Source organism: Hibiscus syriacus, unplaced genomic scaffold, assembly GCF_006381635.1.
Source record: "Hibiscus syriacus cultivar Baekdansim isolate YM2019G1 unplaced genomic scaffold, ASM638163v2 tig00110931_pilon, whole genome shotgun sequence".
NCBI classification, from domain to species: Eukaryota; Viridiplantae; Streptophyta; class Magnoliopsida; order Malvales; family Malvaceae; genus Hibiscus; species Hibiscus syriacus.
Window position 1 is genome coordinate 790,478 of NW_024062918.1, and position 23,003 is coordinate 813,480.

At 33.1% G+C, this 23,003-nt stretch overlaps 1 protein-coding gene and 5 pseudogenes across 1 annotated transcript; 3 read left to right on the forward strand and 3 right to left on the reverse strand.

Annotated features, from left to right (window-relative positions):
- Positions 1-1,894: 1,894 nt before the first annotated feature.
- Positions 1,895-6,383, reverse strand: LOC120146856 (annotated as a pseudogene).
- On the forward strand, positions 5,548-21,507 carry LOC120146936 (annotated as a pseudogene).
- LOC120146937 lies at positions 6,923-8,348 on the reverse strand (annotated as a pseudogene).
- LOC120146858 lies at positions 11,776-12,788 on the forward strand (annotated as a pseudogene).
- LOC120146938 (MYB-like transcription factor ETC3) lies at positions 14,542-15,173 on the forward strand. Its single transcript, XM_039160420.1, has 3 exons — positions 14,542-14,750; positions 14,828-14,912; positions 14,985-15,173. The coding sequence occupies exons 1-3, from the start codon at positions 14,672-14,674 to the stop codon at positions 15,088-15,090; spliced, it is 270 nt and encodes an 89-aa protein (XP_039016351.1). The 5' UTR covers positions 14,542-14,671; the 3' UTR covers positions 15,091-15,173.
- LOC120146935 lies at positions 15,663-18,123 on the reverse strand (annotated as a pseudogene).
- Positions 21,508-23,003: the final 1,496 nt, after the last annotated feature.

Sequence of the window (23,003 nt, forward strand, 5' to 3'; positions counted from 1 at the left end):
AGCACTGCTTCAATATATCTATGCGACTCTTGACTTGTTCGATCATTACATATAGATGGTGATGGCGGTCTTTGCATACATCTATCACCAGTCATTCATTGTAAGCCAGGCATCTCGGTTGAAGTGATCTTGGACCAGTAAAAGATCTTTTAGGCTGTTTTTATTTTGGAACTATAATCTTAAACGATGTTAGACTGTTTCTTGGTATGCAGATCTTGACAAACCTTACTTTCGAGGAGCAGCAGAATCTGTCGTAAAAGCTCAGCAGGTGTTGCTGGAAAGACTCGGACATCCTTAATATATATGTATGTGGCTAATGCAACCTATCGTCTCATTCCTTTCCCAAGCATGTACGATACATGATTTCGAAAACGATTTTGTATATGGTGACATCTTGTTTTTCATTTGCTTTAGGCAGTGGCATTGGTTTATGTTTTTCACTCTGTAAGTATATTAAGCCATAAATCGTTGATTAATATAAATAAACCTTAATAGGGAGTTAAATGTTCAATCAACGCGTATTTCAGATTTATTGTCCCCGCATTAATGTACGAGGATGAAAACATTTAATCATTTAAATATTTTGTTTTAACAATCTTGGCGATAGTAAAAAAAAAACCTCATTTATCGTAACATAATTGAATATTTGAACACTAAATCATGATAAGATGAAGATTTTGAAAGAATTTTTTTAAAAATAAACATGGTAATTTTTTTTTATATAAATTTTAATTTTTATAATATTTACTTAGTAATTTTTAATATTAAGCGCTTCTGATTCGCCCGTGCAATCTACAACTGCCCACACACAATTAACCCATACTTTCAAACCAAGGTAACCTTGATTTGGCTTGTTATTAGCTGCTTTGAAGTTTTTTAAGGATTTCTCAAGACTATTATGACAAATGGAGATTTGGGTAGGTGGAATTTTGCTATTGATTCTCTAATGTTTATTTGATTTTATTCCTTTGGGTCAAAAGTTCTAAGGCAAAATTTTAGGAAATCAATGATTTCAGTGTATTAACCAAATCTATTCCTGGCTTGCTTATATCAATTTTTTATTGCAAAGCTAATGTGAAAATTATGCTTAAAGGATGTAGAGAATCAAGTTTCTTGTTGTGTTCATGCTTATAGATGCAGTTTCAGGTTTGGGAATGTTTTAAAAACCATAATATAATGCAGTTTCAGGATACTTTGTGATTAGAGGTCATGGATACGAGTTTTGGAAACAATCCTTTAGTCTACAACATCTGATGTAGTTGCTTTAAGTAACTTGGTTGTGGTAATCTTACTGTGAAATTGTATGACAGAGCTAAACCATATGGCATCTGATGTGGGAAGCCTTGCCTCGGTTTTCAATCCCTTTAATATTCTGATTGTATGATGTGTTGTCGAGTTTGCTAATTGCATTCCATGGGCATTATGCACGGTGCTTCTGCTTTTGTTCATTTGTAACATGTATGACAAATGCTTTTGTCGAGTATTCGTGTTATGTTTTGGGTTAAATAATCAGAGGTTTGTCAAATGGCTTTTTATAGCAAATTTTAGGGATCAGTTAAGTTATCGGTTTGTAAAACATATAATTTTTTTGATTGGTTGGGCATGCAGATTGCTGTGTTGGAGGAACAGGAAAGGGAAGCTGCTGAAAATGAGTCTGCAGACAATTTTTGTTTAGAAAAATAATTTTATTAATAAAACACATATTTAAATAGTGTGTTTCGTTAAAAACCTCTGTAATCTTAATTAAAGGATAATAATACAACACAACTAAATCAAATTTACAAAAGTGAAATAAACATTATTTTTATCATCGAGAAGATCTCCAAGTACTTCATAATGATCTGACTCCAAAAAATTAATCGTGTCATCAATATTTTGAACCGCAAATTCTTCTTCAATATTTGACGTGGGAAGAGATGGTGTTGGCGTAGCTTGATTTCTTCAATCGAATCGCTATTTCTTGTCTTCTTTCTGGCGGCTCATCATTATCAACTGCAATTTTGTTTTTGATTGCACACAGAACATAATCATTCTGTAAAATAAAAAAAAAGTAGAAAGGAATTAATATTTTATTAGACTTAGATGATGATATTAGTGAACCAATATACATATATAGAAAGAACGCATAAATTCGATTGTTTCATGCATCTATTAATCGGTTGAGTAGTTAATTATATTCATCTCATGTGTGAGTTCGAATCTCAATATTTATATAATATAATACTTCTTTATTTAATAAAAAAAATCGATTGCAAAACATATGTATATTACTTTAAAGTTTAGAAATCAATTAAATATTATTTATTAAAAACAATTAATCCATTTTCTTGTGTCATTTTTATTTTAAAATACAAAATTTATGTATTTATTTAAAAAAATCAATTAAATATTATTTATTAAAAATAATATATCTATTTCTTTTGTCATTTTTATTTTAAAATACAAAAAATTATGTATTTTTCCTTCTTTGGTTGTTCATCTTCTTAAAGTTGATGACTTCAATAAAATTATAAAGTGACTTTAATAAAATTATAAAATGTTTCATCCTAGTTAAAGATAATTCTTTTAAAAGTATTTTTTTAATTTAATATATATATATATATATATATGATTTTATTTTAAATATATATTTATTATGTGGGTTCATGAATTTTAACTTTTAAAAGATTACACATACACATAGGCTCATGTACGAGCACACACACACTTCTTCTATGTCTCTGGTTGTGACACAATAGTAGAGCTATAAATAATGTTTCATGCCCAAAATATTGGCATGAATGAAACAAGGATTAGAATAAATGGTTGTCCCTTTTTCCCATATGTATGGGGTAAGGGGGAGGTAAGATAGTAGACTGCCCCAACACCAGGTTGAGAGCAGTTTCCGTAAGAGACCTCCGAATTATAAAACGCCCTCCGTGGGACTCGATCCCACGACCTCAATGTTAAGAACCTTGTGCTCTACTAACTGAGCTGGATGAAACAAGGATTAGAATGAAATTTCAAAACAAATGGACGAATACATTTTAATGATGGTCTATTATGAAACATGGTGGGTATATGTGCTATATACTTAGATTTGAGACATGTTATACTTTGTTTCAAGCATGTTATATGACAGTTTATGGGGTATTCAATGCATTTTATCAGGATCATACTAAATTTAGGGACTAAAAGATTAAATAGTTTAAGATAAGGTTGATTGAACATTGTTGTTGAAATCCAATAAAACTTATAGGTAAATATATAATTATCATTTAGGATATATATCTTGGGAACATTCTAGATTAATATAGAAAGAGTAGATGTATAGATATATCCATAAAATAATCTAGATATTTTTATTATTTAATCTTATGTCTATAATTATCTATTAGAAGAATCTAGATATTTGTAATGTTAAATGGCTAAGATGTTAACCTTAATTAACAATCTAATGACCACTAAAATGTATAAATAGGAGTGAGTTTTATCATTGTAATAAGAGTGAAAAAGAATGTACCTAGACTAGCTTTTTCCTCACCTTTTTTAAGGCAAAAATATTAAAATTATAATTTAAATTATTAAAAATTTTCAAAAAAAATAATTTATCCCTTTTAGAATTTTTAGAAAATCATATTAAACCCCATCCTATAATTTTAAAAAGAAATTATTAAGTCTTTTAAAATTTCAAAAATTTTAGTTATATCATAATTTTTAGAAAAAAATGTAAACTAAACCCTTCAAAAAATTTAATTTAAACCTCTGAATTTTTAAAAATTTTAAGATTCCCCAAACTCTATCACCAAATTCCACAACTGACGAAGATAATATAATACGGAACTTACTTGATCGTCTCCAACAAGTGAAAACTCACGCATCAGCCAAAGTTTGTTGAAACCATTCAAACCTTTAACCTGAAAACAAAAGTTTTTTGTACCCTATAAGGTGGTTGTTGGAATCTTTAACATCTTTGGTTCTTTGAGCTTTCCAAGTGCCGCAACCAATGATCCGACTGGCTCTTCCCTTGCATCTTCATCAACTTGTGAAACGTAAAAGGTTTTAAATAAGTCTCATTGAAAATCTTTCATGGTTCTTTGTCTTCGCCATCATAGATTATACAATCCCAGATGACATCACAAGGTAATGGTTTGCCTTTCACTTTTTTTCATCATTTGGTTTAAATCAAATTCCTACAGAAATATCAACAATGTATTGTTGATTCAAACCCATAATGTTTTATGTGCCGGATAAAGAAAAAGCTTTGGTCACGTCACGTAAACCTAATAACAAAGCAAATGGTTAGAATATATATATATATAGGTGGATAATTAGTATTATTATTTACATTTTAAACATTTTATTTGTTTAGTAATTTTTTATATAAATTAATTAAATTAAATTTTGAAAGTTGAATTATTATTTGTTGATGAGGAAAGTAGCGTCATGATTACGGTATTTAAAATTATTTGATCTATTTATCTGTCGATTCAGATAATTTTTTTTGAATTTTCAGGTCAAGTATTTAATTTATTATTTTTCATGAGTCGAGGGTCGGTTGAGGGCTAAAATTTTTGGCCCTCGAGCCAGCAAGTATCGGGTTCTCAACTTTTTATTTTTATTTTATATTAATTTTTTTATTCATAATTTTCAAATTAATTTACCCTAACATTATAAATTCTCAATCTGTTAAATTATTTCACCATAACATTCTAAATTCTAAATTTCTTAAATTATTTCATCATAAGATTCTAAATTGTTTCTCAAATTATTTATTTTAATCTCCACCATTCTAAATTTAATTGTTTTTCTTTATTTTTTAAACTTTTATTTTAAGTTATATCTTTGAATTATGTAATTTGAATTGTTGTGCAAAATATATATCATTATATATTTGTTGTGGATTAAGTATTATTATGATATTCAATTTTTTTATTCTATTAGTAGAATTTTTATATAAAATAATTAAATTAAAGTTTTAAAATAAAATTGTTATCTATTGATGGAATAAGTGGGATTGTGACGATCGTAGGCGGTTCATCCTTCTAATTTGGATGAAAAATCACAAGCAATAATTATTCATGAAATGAAATTAACACCCACACACCTACCTCGATTCCTATGATCCCAGCCGCTGAAACTCCTGTTACAGTCCCTGCCATTACAATAACATCTATTAAGCTCGATAATCACTATAAATACGACACAACCAAGAATTCATACACGATCATAATTACTGATATTTTCACCTGCAATGACACCTGCTCTTTTGTGCCTTGAAATGTCATGATCTACACATAAAATAAAGTGATTATAGCAGATCAATAAAAAGGGGGGAAAACTCAGGTAAATCAGGGCGTAGCCAGGATTGAACAATGAAAGGATTAAGTTAATAAAATTTGAAACGAATATGGTCTTAAAATGTAATTAGACCATAAAAATCGAGGGAGTTAAAATGTAATTTAACCCTCAAAGTTGAAGGGGTCACGACTCATGACAAACATACCTTTACAATAGGAGGTGACGTTTCCCTCCTTGCATAGACAAAGGAAGTTGTGTGTTTGTGTGTCGAATCCACATGTTCCAGCACCCTTCGATGGATCCTGACACTGGAGGCAGTGTGTTGTGACCGGAACATCGAAATCTACCCGGATTCCGTATTCCGGCACCTGGCTATAAGGAGAATCAGTGGTTGATCCAACTGATTTCCAATACACACTCGTATATGAGGCGCAATACCGCAGATCAGCCTTAGGAACTCGGTTGCTTTCGGGTAGTATGAGCAGCAAGAACTACCATTAAGTGCAGTGGCGCATTCAGGTAAATGCCTGCAAAGATAACTAGCGCTGTCGCATGACGAATAGCACTGGTCCGGGAATCTCTCGCAGAAGATAGGTTTCGGCTCAACGATCACATATTCCTCACTGCATTTGAAGAAGAGGAAATCGTTTTGAGAGGACAGCGTGAAAGGCGTGCTCGTATCGAGGCTAAAGGCGAGGGACGGAAGTTATCACCGTCCTGACAATTCCATCAATGGATCAGTGACGAGGATCTGAGGATCGGAGTAACTAATGCTGCGGACAGGGTACCGACCGGAAGGCGTACGGAGCTGAAGCTTACCAAGGTTGGAGCAAACAAGCATGTGTCGGTAATAAGGACTGCCACATCCATCGTCGATCCCGAAAGGGTAGTTTATAGGGATATCACCACCGGTTGTTCTACAAAGTCTTGCTTGAGCTTCTATGAGGCTAAGAAATGGAATGATCAAGGAACATAAACAGAGAAATGAAGTAATTTTATTGTTGGGGAAGATCAGAGAATCCATTGAAGTAATAGCGGAAGCTGTGTTCTTAGCTTCTCCACAGGGATATGTATTGTTTTAATGTCAAGAAATTCAAAGAGAAACAAAGAGAATATGTATGCTGTTTCTCACTTTTGCTTTTTCTTTTATACTTTTCTGACATATATACTTTGCTTTTGTTCTTTAACGGTTTAAGAAGGTTTGAGGACAATATGTATGTATGTGATGATTAACTTATGTGCTTTATTGGATCGGATATACTATTTATTTTCGAGATCGAATTCGGAACAGATTAAATTATATTGAAATTTAAATCGAGTCAAAATCAAGTTACAGTTCACTCTCAATTGTACTGTGGTAGTTTTTTTCCGACATCGATTCCGACCCGACTTCCATTTATTATACCTGACACCGATCCCAACCCGAATTCCATGTATATATAACTGAAACTCACCCGATCTCGATCTGAGTTAAAACACTAACAGCAAAAACTTAACACGAAAAATCTTGGAATGGTTTCCAAAACTCATCCATTCAACATTTCATTTCCACTTAAGTAATGCACATTAATCCCCCAAAATACTGACAGATGCTAATTGCTTTAGCCTTAAAAGTTTGTAACACTTCAAAATGCATGTATTCAAGTAATCAGCAACCAACAATTCTATTCGACAACTCCCGAGACTATACTGAAAATAAAAAAATGGAATCGAAAGCACAATTAGCAAGAAATGCTCAGTTCCTTACATATTCTTCTTACTATCTGATTGCGATAATTTCCAGTCCAAAGATTTCAATTGGCTCCGGAGGTTTTCGTTCTCCTCGAGCAGTCGATCATACTCGAGAAGCAAACCTTCGGATTGTTTCCTTAAAGCAACTGAATTAACTTCTGCAGCACTGATCTGTTTAGTCTTTGTCTCGATATCGGACTCCGACTGCTTAAGTTTCCCACACAGAGTGGTTACTTCTTCCTCCAAAGATTTAACTTTGTCCAAATCAACTTTTTTCCTGAGAGCATCTATGCTTTTCCTCCTTATCCGGAGTTCTTTGATATAATGGTGAATCTATCTATCATTAGTGATAGGAAAAGTGTGCCCCCTGCAACAAGTTACCATTAAAACCCAGAGAGAAAATGAAAATTTTGCACTGCCCTAAGGTAAAGAATACATTTTCACAAAGTAGTCCTAGACTATGTTACCCGACAGAGATAGATGTATGATATTATTTGAACGAATTTAGGAAATTATATTAAAAAATTAAGGGAAACGAAGTTATATCTGAACTCGAACAAGGTAGGACCCTTGAGCAGGGGAAAACTCTCCCTTTTTATTTCGTTCACAAAATTCGAATCTAAAACCTTACTTAGAAAGCATCGAGCTCCATGAATTGGTAAAATAATCACAATTATAACATAGCAGCCTGCCTAATTTATATTTCAATCTTCAGCCAATTGAACCAGCAGGAGAAAAGAAGGCAATTGAATAAAAAAATCAGAGCTTCTTCCTCCTTTGCTTTAAGATGCCAATTAGACACGAGAATTGGCAGTCAACAGCTAGACTTCAAGAGAATCGAAGAAAGAATTCAATTACCCATGAGAGTAGCTTCGAGGAGGGTTGTAACCATGAGAATCTGGTTCGTTGGATTAGTCACTCCATCATCGGCCCAACGCTTCTGGATCTCCATCACGCTGTATAGGTTCGACATCATCACAACGAACACCGTTCCGGCCACCGTCTTAACCACCACCGGGCCTCGTCCCCTCTTGAGCCGATCCAGACCCATTATCACCAACTTCCTAAACGGGTTCTTGAACGACAATACCATGATCACCGCCATCTCCGAGAATATCATCATGTACAAATTGAATCATCTTTAAAATGCCTTTTTTAGGAACCCGAATAGAGAAAAGGGTCAAAAACCAAAAGAAAAGTGGAGGGTGAAAGTAAGTATTGTGAATCTGCAGAGTATGGGATCAATGTGAGATTCTGAGAGTTAAAGATGAAGAGAGGGAAAGGAGTCAATAAGGACTGCCATTCTCGTTGGCAACGACGAGTCGTCGATTGATCTTTTAAGTATTCTTTGTTATTTTATCAAAGACCCCCTAATATATATAATATATTTGAAATGAATATTATTATTATTATTATTTATTAATCTAAGTTGAATATAAGATCATAAATGTTAAAATAATTTCAATCATTTAATATTAAATTAATATTATGATCTCTAATATTACTGTGAAATGAATTATTATTATTAATTTAATATAAATTATGTTGGTTTTAAATTTTAATCATTCTTAACGAATATATGGTATTTGGATGGATCATATTTACGGGTTTGTCGAATGCTGTAAAAACTGAATCAGCTCTTAATTTATTAATTATGTGTGTCATCACCACTAATGATACATAAAATATATACTTCATTTCAATGTTAAAAAATATATATACTTCATTATTGCATAAAATATTAACTTTAAAAGATACAAAATCATAAGATTAATTTTAAACTCATGCTATGTACAGATGATATTAATCATTATAAATTTGATATATATAATAATTAAAAATATAAAAATTAAATACACGTAACAAAATAATAACTAGGGAGATGGAATCCAGTCTCTAAAATGAACAGAGGCATATAGAATCACTCTCGATCCCTACTTTGTGATCTTACTATAATCATCCAGACGGCATGGTACTTAAGAAATTTTGGACCCAACTCCATAACTAAAAGATTTTTGGCCTCATTTTGGTCAGTCATGCACATGAAGGAACCTTCAACCATCAGGAACAGTTGATTCATCTCTACTTTCTGCGTTACAATCTTCCTCCTTTTGTGATACTCTTATTCATCTTGTCAAGAAGAAATTTAAAGGAAAAAAGAAAAAATTACAGAAATTTTCACATAGAACGAATGAAAATCAAGAGCAAAAGAGAGTAGAATTGGAGATTTTGCCCTAATTTTCCCCTTAAATAGTCACAACACAACTTTCTCCTAGCTATCGCATGTTGCGCCTCCAGACTACGCCAATAATGGAATGCTACACATATGAGCCACCAGCTGCTTACAAGTGATCATCACGATGATTCTCAAGAAACGAATCCTTAAATGTAATGAATGTTTTTGTACACGAGTCTCTGATCAAGCCATTTTATGGAATTATCTCAATTAAAGAGTGAAAATTGTTACATCTCTTCTAGTTCTCCTCCATAAGCCACACCTCCATTGTCAAACCTACGTCAATTGAGACCTCCTAAGCTCCTAGAAGCCTCCAAAGTCTCATATCCTTCAAACGGCTACAATCTCATAACATGACCCCTGACAGGCCCACATGATCTATCAAAGTCAAATCTACTGTCATGTAGTCAAATCTAATTGCCCAATCAACCTATGAGTAACTATAATGGTTCTATGCTTGACACCAGCATTAAGAGTCAATATAAAAACCAATACACATGACTAGAGAATGAATCGTAAGGGAGATTCCCTATCTAGATGTCTATCACCACACCAGATGTCTCCTCTTTAGCTCATTTGAACTACTAATCTTGATTCTTCGTCTAAATTAAAAGGATTAAATTTATGAAAGTTGTCACAACTTACTTTTTATCATCAACAAAACTAAATAAAAGCAATAAACATCATATCGCATAAACTATTTTTTACCGTTGATAATTACAGAAGAAGATTATAATATCATGATCTGAATCTTAGTGCCAAAGGTGATAAATTGGACCGTTGGAGGAATCGATCATATTATCATGATTGAATTAGTTTTAAAAGTGATAATAAAGATTGTCGTAAGAATTGGATTAATGTTTGTTGAATCGATCAGATTATAATTTTCAATTCAATAACAACTAAATAAAAGAAAGAAGAGGCTGCTTGAAGCATTCAACGCCTCTGCAATTGCATGCATGGATTGTATCGAACATGTTTGGTTTGGAGGAAAAGGTGTAATCTTTGAAACTTAATGACATGCTTAAATGTTAGAGTTACAAATTAGACCAGTTGATGGTAATGGTATGTCACCAAACTGACCGGGTCACCTGACTTTCGCCAATGACACGTGCAATAATACAACTTCAAAACCCAGACAACTCCCCTTCAACCCATCCGCACCACCCCTTTTAATTTGTCTAGGCCCCTTGCATATCATGTCTGCTTATAGAGATAGACACAATTTTTATATTAAAGGATCAAACTTTAAAATTTTGAAATGATTTAACTTTTAAATTTTTTTGGAGCAAAAATATTTTAATAAAAAATAAAATTTCTAAAATATATGATAATTTAAAAATTTCAAGAAGACGATTCAACAATCCATCCTATTGCTTGCCCTTTACAATTAAGCTATTATCTAGATCCGTTTTTTGATCCATACAGACTATTTTTTTTGGTTCGTGAATGTTCAAAATTAATTTTTTAAATATTAATTGATATTAGAATTCAAAATTCAAATCAAATAATCAATTTAATTGATCAGGACATTCACGATCATGCATGCCAAAAAAAAACATACACGTTAGTTTTGTTAATTTGAAACTTTTGAAGAAAAAAATTATAATAAATAATTACGATCATAATATATTATAACAATGGTTAAATGAGTAATTATAATAAAAGTAAACCGAAATTTGAATAAATATGTTGAGAAGTCTAGTAATATAATAAAAATGTTAGAAAAATAAGGGTGCCTATGATTATTCAAATTAATTTGTGAGGTCAACATTACATAATCAAATAAAGTTTACAAATTCAACAAAAGCACGATAATATATGTATATCTAAAGGTTTCAACTATTTTATCCAAATATATATAATTTTCAACTACTCCCAAATAAAATAAAAATAAAATAAATAAATATGACAGAGCGAACTCAAGTTTAATTCAATTGGTTTACATGGATGCCTTCTTTTGCAAGAAAATATATATGAAACAATGTAGATGATTTAATATTATTGAATGGAGATTTGATGGATTCAATTTTTTTTTCAAAAAATACTAATATTTAAGAAAATTGAATGTTAAATAAATTAGTAATATAATTTTTTAATATAATTAAGAGGTTATTTGTTTAATATAATTAGTAGTTATAATTATTTATTGCAACATTCCATGCTTATCGATAATTTTATCTGTTTTACTTCTTCATCAACTGAAACGCAGTCAAATACTTTTTAGTTTGACATAAAAATTGAACAAAACAAAGTTTAATAGGTCAGCCAATATGTAATGGGACGGCTTAGTCAATTCAATCGTTCAGTCAAAATTTCCAACAGATGACCTGACCAGACCCAGTATCCATGAGTTGCTATATAAATCACCTCCAATGAACCCTAACCTTTCATCTCTAAAAAAATCATCTAAACATCCAATATTTGATTCTTGCTTTGCTCGAAGATCAAATCTCAAAATAATTCTAATTTCTTCTGCTGCTTTCGTCAAATCCATAATCATATGGCTTCTTACAAGCTTATGGATTCATCAATACAATCCCGATCGAAAAAAAGGTTAACGAGACACCATTGCAGCAGAAAGCTCGTCTGCTTCAATGGCTACTTTAGAACAAGTTTATGCTATCTTAGAAGCGGTAGCTGATAGAGTGGAGATGCATCAAAACATCGGAGAACAACGGGTTAACTGGAACACCCTTCTGCTTAACTCCATCAACATGGTGACTCTCACTGCAAGCACCATGGCTGGTGTTGCTGCTGCTGCCACTGGCGGCGGCGGCTCTGGGGTGGGTTTAAAGTTGGCATCCACTGTTCTGTTTCTATCAGCCACTGGGATGTGGTGTTGAGAACACGATGCAACCTTCACAGCTTGTTGAAGAGCAACGCAATGCCACGAGATTGTTTAAGCAGCTGGAAAACCAAATAAAAACCCTAGTTGCTGTTGGATCACCCACCCAAGAAGATGTGAACGACGCCATGGAGAAAGTGTTGGCACTTGACAAAGCTTACCCTCTCCCTTTGCTCGGTGTAATGCTTGAAAAATTCCCAGAAACTTTACAGCCTGCTGTTTGGTGGCCGAGAAACAAAGCAGAGAAGCGTTTCAATGGAGAGGTGAAAAGCAACAGCAACGGGTGGACGAAGGAATTGGAAATGGAAATGAGGGAAGTGGGTTGAGGTGATAAAGAAAAAAGACAGTGAAGATTACGAGAGATTAGGCAACAAGCATTGAAGATAAACAAGGTTTTAGCCAAAACAGGACCATTACTTACTGGATTTGCATCTGCTTTAATGGTTTGTTCCAACAATCCTTGGGCTGCAACAATGGCGGCCGTCGCAGGAGCTTTAGCTTCAACTGTTAACACGTTCGAGCACGGTGCACAAGTGGGTAGTGTTCGAGATGTATAGGAACAACGCGGGATTCTTTAAGCTTGTACAAGAATCGATTGAATCAACGTTGGATGAATCTGATCTGGAGAGAAGAGAAAATGGGGAGTTGTTTGAAATGAAGGTGGCATTGCAACTGGGAAGTTATCAGAACTGAGGGATGGATAAAAAATCCAGATATTCTCGTGTAGAAGGTGGCACCATTGATTAATTCTTTGATTCATTCAATTAAACATGGTATAGATTTGTAAAATTTTTGTAAGAGGAAGATGTTTACACATATAGGTTGAATCATGAATTTACATGTGGAAATTTCATGGTTGATGCATAAAAATAGATGTACCCTAACCATATTCTTTGCAAATTGGAATAAGAAAGTAATTGTTGTTGTTATATTTGTCCGTTCTTGATTTATAATTTTATTTTGAACGTGTGAGCTTATTTTTATAATATTATTTATTTATATTAAGTAATAAAATAATCTATTTAATAATTATAAAATATGGAAATATAATTAAATCAAAACAATATGTGATTACAAATAAGAAATTTATGAATCATAATTCAATATTCTATCAACTTTATTATCTTGATAAAATCATTAAAAATAAGTATCATCAAATTTCTGATTGATTAGCACTTAATATGCCCTACATAAGTTTAAAACTAATAAATATTGGATATCGTTACAATCATAATATTTTACATAAAAATATATTTATTCATTTTGTATATACTTTGATAAAAAAAATTTGTATATAATTTATTCATCTTGTGCTATATTTATAATATTTTATTCATTTTGTATATAACTTTGATCAAAGTGGCAGAAAGTCAAAACATGTTTTATATGAAAATTAGGTCTTTAGACAGAATTAGGACCGACTATGATTTATTTAAATGAAATTGGGTGATCAACTTCATCAAAAATTAGATAAAATCATTCAGCTTATATGGAACAATAAATAAATTAATATATAAGCCTATCTTCTTCTTCTTCTGCTTCTTTTTTAAATAGGTAATAGCCTATCTTCTTCAATAAGTAATTCATACATCGAACATTACGTAATCAAATAAATTTTACAAATTCAAAGACCAAATACACAAATAATTAAGATAACCCAAGTTAATTTAATGATTTCATAAAGTTTACCAATTAATGCCTTCTTTTGCAAGAAAATATAAATAAAAAAAGAGACCCTCCGAATAGTCAAAATGTTGATACATTAGGGTAATAATCAAAGCCCCTTTCCTCATATATGTTGTGATATTTTCTATACCACTTTCAACACTTTTACCATAGTATTTGCTTTACTTAGGATTATTTAATTATTAATTTACAATATTTTTTTAGTTCGAGCACATAAAAGTATTGAAGATGTTGAGATTCGAACTTTGAACTAATTGGACGTTATCTTTTCAAGAATGCTGAGTTTCGGGTTCATTTCCCTTTTTAGCTATGTACATTTTTATATGTATTTCTCAAAAGCAGCATCCTAAATTTGGTTAGCGATAACTTTTTATTTCATGTTAAAAGTGGATACCTGTGAAGGTAAGATTCTTATTATACTAAATATATTCAAAACTTATTCCTGATTTCGAATAACATAAGTCGATATCGAGACTTTCATGCCGGATATTGTGTAAACATGCTTTAAACTCTCTGATAACGTTTCATGTGTGTAAACATGTTTATAATATTCTCTTGTCTTGTTGTAATAATTCAGTAATGATTTGAACCTCATCTCCGTCAGGTAATGCCAAATTATATAGTTGCGGATGAAAACGCAATGGCTACAACATGACAAACAGATATAACCAGGAGTCAATGATGTAAAAAGGATTTGATGATCTTTTGCAGGGACAAAAGGAATCAGCAACAATGCACTTAGCAGCAGCATGTTTTCAGACACTAAAATCCAAACTCCAGCACTAGGCCGAAACCTCAACGACTTATCAACTTTCGGAACTAACAGTCTTCTCCACTGTTGATTTTTAATCACATAAATACTGCGAACTCATGGTCTCAGTACACCATGCATGGCTACTAGCAGTACAGGCTCTTCGTGTGGGGAAACCATGGGAGACTCCGATCGTCACGGCTCGACCAACCCCAAAGGTCTCATAATTGCATAATCTTTTACAATCTTTGAGCTTCGTTTCTCTTTTAATGTTTGTTTGTTTATATTGTTGCAGAGGGAAGAACTGAGGAGACGATGGTGGAATTCTCTGAGGATGAAGAGATGCTTATTGCCAGAATGTTTAATTTAGTTGGACAAAGGTTTATCCATCATTACACAAGATGTATACATATGTGTCTCTGTAATTTTAATGGTGTATTTGCATGCATCAGGTGGTCTTTGATTGCTGGGAGAATCCCTGGAAGGACAGCAGAGGAGATCGAGAAGTACTGGGGTTCAACACATAGCTCACAGTTACGACCGCGAAACGAAAGATAAACATCTTTAGACCTGAGTATTCTTATCGTGTTCGTATTGTTGTTTTCATGTGTTATAATCGTGTTTGAGGTATTACATCTTTAGACTGAGTACTCTAATCGTATTTGTATTATTATCGAACTGTTGAAGGCTTAATGGGGGAACAGAGAACTTTATAATCTACGTGGTTCCGGTGGCCTAAGTTCTTATAAAGAAGGAAGAAGGGTTAGCAGTCACCGGAGCTAAGTTTTTTACCGATGCGGTTCAGTATAGTAACATTGAAATACCATATACGTGAGTAATGAAAGGACAGAAGATGATAATCAATAATAGAACTCGGAAAATGATAGATACATTCAGAATGTAGATATACATAAACAAGAATTCAACTCGAACGGATCCGAATTCATACTCTCGTATCCTCGAATTACCCGTTTTAGGATCAGGATAGTTAGATGTAAGGTATGACTCATAAATATACCGGTAAAGAGGACAGGGGATGGAGCGGAGTGAGAAAAGCGAACGCCTAGGCACCGAGGACGTAAGCACATTGCCGAACCTCGTTAAAATTCTTGTGTTCTTTCGTTTACTTTTCCGATTCTTCAACATTAGAGACACCGGATACCTTTGGTGGCACTCTGTTAATTAGGTTACTTTAGTCATAAGCAACTCAGCTATAGCGCTCGTGATGGAACATCCAAAAGGCATCTAAAAAGCCTTCCGGTTTGTGCTCCACTTCTCATCATGCAGAACTCGTCGTAGTTGATTCCCCCATCCTGATTAATATAAACGCCATCAGTACAGGTAATGTAATTATAAGAAAATACCGAGTTTGATTCGGAAACAAACTTACGTTAACGGTATCCACCTCGGTGATTATTTGCTTGATGTTGGCTTCATCACCCATTCCATATTCCTTCATAGCAGCCTCTAGTTCGTCCATTGTAATGAACCTGCAAACAACGATATACGTTTAGTTTATATGAATCAAACAAAGGGCAGTCCAGGAATTTGTCCTGAAAAAATACTCAAGCGTCCAGGAGAAGATCCAGAAAGTCGTAAACGAGAGTACGAAACCAAAACAGAGATAGTAGACAGTGAGTTCGATGTATAATGCGGCGTTGCAGACAGTTTAGCATTTGATAGTAAAAAGGATGTAACTACAATAATGATAACATGAAAACTCGGAACTCACCCGCTGTTATCTGTCGAAATGCTGGAATGCTTTGTACAGGTGTTCGTGTCTGTGTCTATGCATTGTAGCTGAGATAAATCCAATATAGTCTATCGTTCCATTTCATCCACATCAGCCTGAAAATGCATTGCACATAAATTTTCAATAATCAGCTTGAGCAAAAGTGTAAACAATTTGGGTAGATACTTACAGCTTCCATTAGTTGCTTGACTTCGGCTTCGTTGAGCTTCGATCCAAGACGAGCCAAACCTTCTTTCAGTTCTTCGTAAGTGATTGTGCCACTATTATCCGTGTCAATGTTTGTGAACATTTCTTAAGACCTTTAATCTCTTCTTCAGATAGATTTTCTGCAATGACCTGGAGAATTTCATATAAACCAACATTACTGGATGAAGAACGAAAGAAAAACTGTCTAGATGGGTGTTTTGCATGCATCAGGAGAAGCTTCTTCGATCCAATTAGATACCGTATCTTCAATGCAAGCTTCTTCAGCTGATTCATTGCCCTGAATTGCTTCAATCTGGTTAGAACAGCGGAATCTATCTGCTTGTCTGATGCTTCACCTTCTTTCAGCCAAGGATGCTCTAACAATATGAACATTACTGTTAATCAAAGGCATCAGAATCAAAAGTTGTATAAAGAAACCATTACAGACCAAGAGCTTGTGCATTAAGCCGTTCTTTGGGGTCCATTGTCAACATTTTTCTCACTAGATCCTTGGCACTCTCGGAAATCGAAGGCCATGGATCGCTTTCGAATTCTAGTACCCTTCAAGAATAGCCTCAAGTATCCCTTTCTCAGTTTCTGCAGTACATGTTGAGAAAAACACAAACATTATATGACAGAAACAGAATAGCAATAACTAGCTAAAACATGTCAATTCGCTAAATTACCAGCCCAAAATGGAGGGACATCACTAAGTAGAATGTACAAAATAATCCTGCACTCCATATGTCGATTTCCTTTCCGTAACTCCGTCGCAGAACTTCAGGAGCTATGTAATAAGCACTACCGACTATGTCGCGATTTGCTTCCCTGCGACCAAGTTCAAACGGGTTAGTACATGAGCAGCAATGGAAAGCTTCATCTGAATCAAATAGGAAAGGGTGGAAATCCAACCTTCTTCGATAAAGACGGATAAACCAAAATCGGTTGCCTTCAACATAGCTCCTTCATCCTTGCTAGACAACAAGAAATTCTCCGGTTTTAGATCACGGTGCATCACTCCCATGAAATGGAAAATCTGAACCACGTTTAGGACTTGCCTACAAATAGCTGCAGCGGCTCTCGGAATAATGGCCTCGGCAATGACCCTATCGAAAAGCTCACCCACCAGCACAAAGCTCATTCAGGATGTTAACAGAGTGTACATCCTCATAAACACCCCTGAATTCGACGATATTAGGCTTACCGGACTAATGCTTCACGATTTCAGCCTCTTTCTTGACATCTTTGTCTTGTTTAGTTTTCAGCTTTCGTTTCGATATCGATTTGCAGGCGACGTGTTGCCTGTTGAATTCTCGGTGCACAGGTAAATTATCCCATATTGGTCTCTACCCAGTTCCTGTTCGAGTGTGTAGTGTTCCTTAATGTCTTTCAATGGCTTCCCTAACACTGTCTCGTGCCTCACTTGAACTGCCTCTGTGCATTCCGATGAAGGGTTCGATTGCGGTGGCCGCTGCTGCTGCTGCTGGTGACGGTGTCTTGCTTGTGGAGCTTGTGTTTGAGACTTCAGAACTTGTTCTTTTTGATTAACTGGTTTTGAATCTTTGATTGACGTGTAGCCATTGAGATCAGCTCCGAAAAATCTATTCTTGCGGCTACAACAGTCCATCCTTGGCTTGGAAAACTGTTTTTTTTAATAAAAAAATTCAAAACTTTACAAAGAAAAAGAGAAAAACCGGATTTTTTTCAGGCAAAACCCAGAATTTTTGACAATGTTAATCCACTGTTTTCACAAAATTCTGCTGTCTTAACAAAGGCCACAATTTCCTGAAATGTTCATCCACTCTGTATCATTTCCTCGTTCTAAGAAAAAAAAATCCTCAACAAAACTAACAAAAAGAGAAAAATTGTTAAAAGTTCTCTCTCCAGTTATGTTTTTCCTTTAGGATGTTTGGAATTTGTCGAGCTGGTCTCTTAAAGAGCATTCGAGGATGAGATTGGAATGCTTTCTTTTGTTAAATTAGGAAAAGAATGAACCCAGCGATTGTTTGGTGTTGTTGATCTTAATTTTTTTTTTGTTGTTAATTTCAGTAAATTAAGCGCACTCCATGGATGTTCAATGGTTTTATTTGCTCCTGAAATTGTCATTAGTGGCAATCAAATTGTTGAATAATCATTCATTCCATTCCTTCTTTACCTAAACTACAAAAGAATGGGTTACGGGTAGATCTGTTTAACAATGAAGTTATTTGAAAATTTTCTGTTTTTTTTTTCCCTCGAGACTTTGTCTAACTTAATCCCTTCCATAATGAAATTATATAATTTTCTAATAGAGCCCATACATTTTTCCTTAATTAATTATATCACATCATTATATTCAAAAATTATAAAATCAAGTAACATAGATGATAAATAGTTCTTTGAGGTCTCAGGTTCGAACATCATAAATGTTAAGGATGTGAGCATTTAATGTCAAATGGTTGAGAGTTATCTTTGAACATATATTATATTATACTTATCCCAGATTAATAAAAAATATATCACAAAAAATGATGGTGTGACATATATCAAGTTAATAATTGAACACACATGAAGATGTCATAAAGTAATATGGATTAACCATTAGTCAATTAATTATTTCCATCAAACATTATATGTTTTGATCAATAATTGAAACACTAGTAAATAAAATGTTAAAAAAAAGTTATAAAGTAACCATTTATACAAACATTATGAATTTTTTTATCACTGTGCCTTAAAAATTAGACCACATATAATTAATATACTGAATTATATATTATTTATACGTACGTGACAATTAAACTTTAAATGATAAAATAGACATCAACTTGAAAAAAATAGAAATCTAATTTAACTTAAAAAATGTAAGACACTTTAAATAAAAATATAGTTTAAATATTTATTTTTAGTTAAAACTTTTATTAATTATCATAAATTCATTTTATAATTGAGGTTAAAGTTGATGTTGAATTATCATCAAGTATTTGTATAAATTGGCACAATATTATTATAATTTAATTAAATTTTAAAAATTACAACAACATTAAATATTTGGTAATTTATTTTTGTTCTTGTAATTTATATTATAAAAATAAATTTAATTTATTTGAAGGACTTTCACAGTCGGGCCCATCAAGGAGTGATTGGGCAAACAGAGGAAATCGTTGGGTTATTATGACCCTTTCTTTTTGAAAAAACCCTAAAAACAAAGGCCACTATTCCTCTCACCTGTGTAACCGCTGCTTAGCTCTCTATTGGCGCTTCCATGGCTGTGAGTGTTTTTCTTTTAATTTTTTTCATGTTTATTGATATATTAGGTTTCTTCTCTATGTGCTGGAAATTTATCGACGATTCACTAATTTTTAACATCGCAAAATGTTTCTCTCTATGATGAAAATTTTAGGAATTTTTCCTAGGGATTTTCTGGATCTACACTTTGTTTACTGTGACTTGGCTTCTGAATTTCACACATTGATATTGTGAATGCGATCAATAGATGATGATTATATTAGTACTGCAGATGATTGATTATATACAATTTTACAATTTGTCTAGGTAAATGCTAAATGTTGTTTATTGTCTATGGCAGTGTGATCTGTTATCAGATTGAGCAAGCTAAGATCAGAAACCCAATTTATGAAGCTTGATTTGTTCTCTGTCACCTGCAATTGTTTAATTTATTCTCCTAATTCTAAACAAAAACCATAATTTCGTAAGCACGTAAGAGCTCTAAAATTATGAATTAACAAGTAGAACGTGGTTTTTCCTCTTTTTTCTATTGATTAGAGAGGTAAAAGAAGAAAGAAACCATTTATTTCGAGTGCAGTGCAAGCTTCATTTTCATGGTTTTTATTGTTATTATTTTAGAAAATAATGATGTTTGTTTTCATTTTTTGTCTGTTTTTCTTATTGGAAAAAAAGCTAGATCCGTTTGTTAAGATCGACTGATCTTGGGAGTTTATCTACTTGAATCCGAACACGAGGCATATATCCTAGAATATTTTAAAAAAAATACTTCTATATAGAGAGATATATTGAAACATGTGGAGGAGGTTGCGATGGTGCGAGGCTCTGAAGCAGGGCGTGTCTGTTGCCGTTGAGAAGAGACCTCCGCTGTCTCCACGGAACCCGCTGCTTTTGGAGAGAATGACATTGAAAGTTTGGTTATCTTCTTCATCTTCTAATGCCGATACAACTTTTGATTCCAAAAAGAAAGGAGTGGACCAGTAACATTCGCGGAGGCCAGGAAGTTGATGAGGCTAGTCAATGTGGATCGCTTAAGACCAAGCTAGGGATGGAAGGAAAAGAAGTGATTGGCTACTCGGAGTTATTGAAGGCCTGCCAGAGCACGGGCGTGTCTCTAGTCGAGGCCAACGCTTTTGCACGTGTTCTCGATGAGGCAGGCATCGTACTTATTTTCCCGACAAGGTTTATCTTCATCCTGAGAAGGTACTTATCCCTCTTTGATTTTTGCTCTCATTAGTCTCCTTATATTAATGCTTTAAAGCATTGTTTCATGCATAGGTGGTGGATTTGATTAGAAGCGCAGTACCTCTTGCTTTGTCTCCCGAAGATGATGACCCTGTTAGAGATGAGTTAAAGAGGCTGCAGGAGAAGAAGGAAGAAATTGACGTACAAGCGCATAAGCAAGTTCGACGCCACTTGGAGTGGTCGGATAGCAGTAGTACAAGTCGGACTATTCTTCCGGCTGACGTTTTGGGAATTCTCATGGGATGTATGGAACCTATTGCTTTTTTCACCACGGCCACCGGCATAGTCATAGGCTATGCTTACTTCATTATTACTTCGAGGGATCCTACGTATCAAGATCTGTTGAAGAGGCTTTTCTGTCGAGGCAAAGAAAGGTTTTTTAAGAAGCATAATCTCGATCTTAACAGGTTGAAGGAGCTGCAAAACAAGTGCAAGTCGCAGCGATGCCTCCGCATCAATCCGAAACCGTGTTGGAATGGATGTAGAATTGGATGATGCCTTGCACAAGGATTAGGCATTTTATTCTTCGAGTTACCTTTGTATGATGAAAGATTTAATTAAGCAAACACAACACAAAGTTTTATATGTGAATGTGATACAATAATATATTTTATAATAATTGTTTTTTTTAACGGTGACTATATTATAATCTTACTTTTTTGCAATTAAAATGAAAGTTTATTAAAGGAGTTTACCTTTGTATGATGAAAGATTTAATTAAGCAAACACAACACAAAGTTTTATATGTGAATGTGATACAATAATATATTTTATAATAATTGTTTTTTTTAACGGTGACTATATTATAATCTTACTTTTTGCAATTAAAATGAAAGTTTATTAAAGTTGCGTGGCTCTCCAATCAATCTACCTTTAATATTCAATTCCCTTATATTTCCAACATCAAGACCCTTTCAAATTATGCAAAAATAAATTCACTTACCATTTTTGTTGGCTAACGTGGACATTAAAAAACCATGCCAAGTGAGAAATTTTAAGTCATTGACCAGAAAATGTTTACAAGTTTTTTTCTTCTAGATTTTTTTTCTTAATTGTTGTATCAAGAAATTAATTAACCTAATGGATATATCCTATGCAACATATAAATATATATTTTTTCGAAACATGAGATTATGATATGTTACAGTTCGGTATTAAAATATAATAACTAGTAGAAATTGCAAATAAAATAATAATAAATAATTAAATTTGAATTAGTATTGATTTCGAATTCTTTCTGGGAATAATTTTTACTAATTCTCTCTGTTAAAGAACAAAATTTCTATGGAGGCTTTCTAGATACTCAATGTCATCAAATTTGAAATTGTTTTAAATTATTGATTTAGGGGTAAATGACATACTTTTTCTAATATTCTTATATATATATATATTATATATATTTGTTTATTTTGAAAAATTTATATTATCTTCTCTAATAACATATCAACTCATATATTGCCCGGCAGAGGAGTTGTTATACTTCAAGAAGAGAATTGTTTTATATTGCTAACATATATTAGGTTAAATTATAATTTTATTATTAATTCTTTAGATTGACCTTTCTTTTATCATTCTATCGTTAAATAGTAACCTTCTAAAAAATATCGTTAAATAGTAACAACTTTACAACATAATAGATAATATCAAAACGATGTCATTTTTTTTTAAAAATCAACTTTATATTAAACGAGTTATATAAAAAAAAGTATTAAAATTGTCACACACTTTTAAGGGCACCGAAAGTTAGCATGGATTTTTAGTTGAATTTTGGACAATGGTAAAATCATAATTTAGTCATTGTACTTTAGGATATTTATAAGATTAGTCCTTAAGCTTCAACTATAAATACCCTAGCTCACTTAGCTTCAAAACCATCCCAAAGCATTCTAGCTTTCTTCCAATACTAGAGAATTTAGAGAGTTTCTTGAGAGTTGTTTACTTCTTTTTATCAAGAGAGAATTATCATTGTTTTCCCCTTGGTAGATTGAGATAAGTTGTAATTCCTATTTTCTCATAGTGAAATTCTTCTACCGTTGCCCTTGGTTTTTACCCTATATTATTT

Coding starts and splice junctions, on each gene's coding strand:
- LOC120146938 (XM_039160420.1), top strand. CDS start 14,672: ATGGCTACTAGCAGTACAGGCTCTTCGTGTGGGGAAACCATGGGAGAC. Junction 14,751..14,827: donor CGGCTCGACCAACCCCAAAG/GTCTCATAATTG, acceptor ATATTGTTGCAG/AGGGAAGAACTGAGGAGACG. Junction 14,913..14,984: donor TTTAATTTAGTTGGACAAAG/GTTTATCCATCA, acceptor TGCATGCATCAG/GTGGTCTTTGATTGCTGGGA.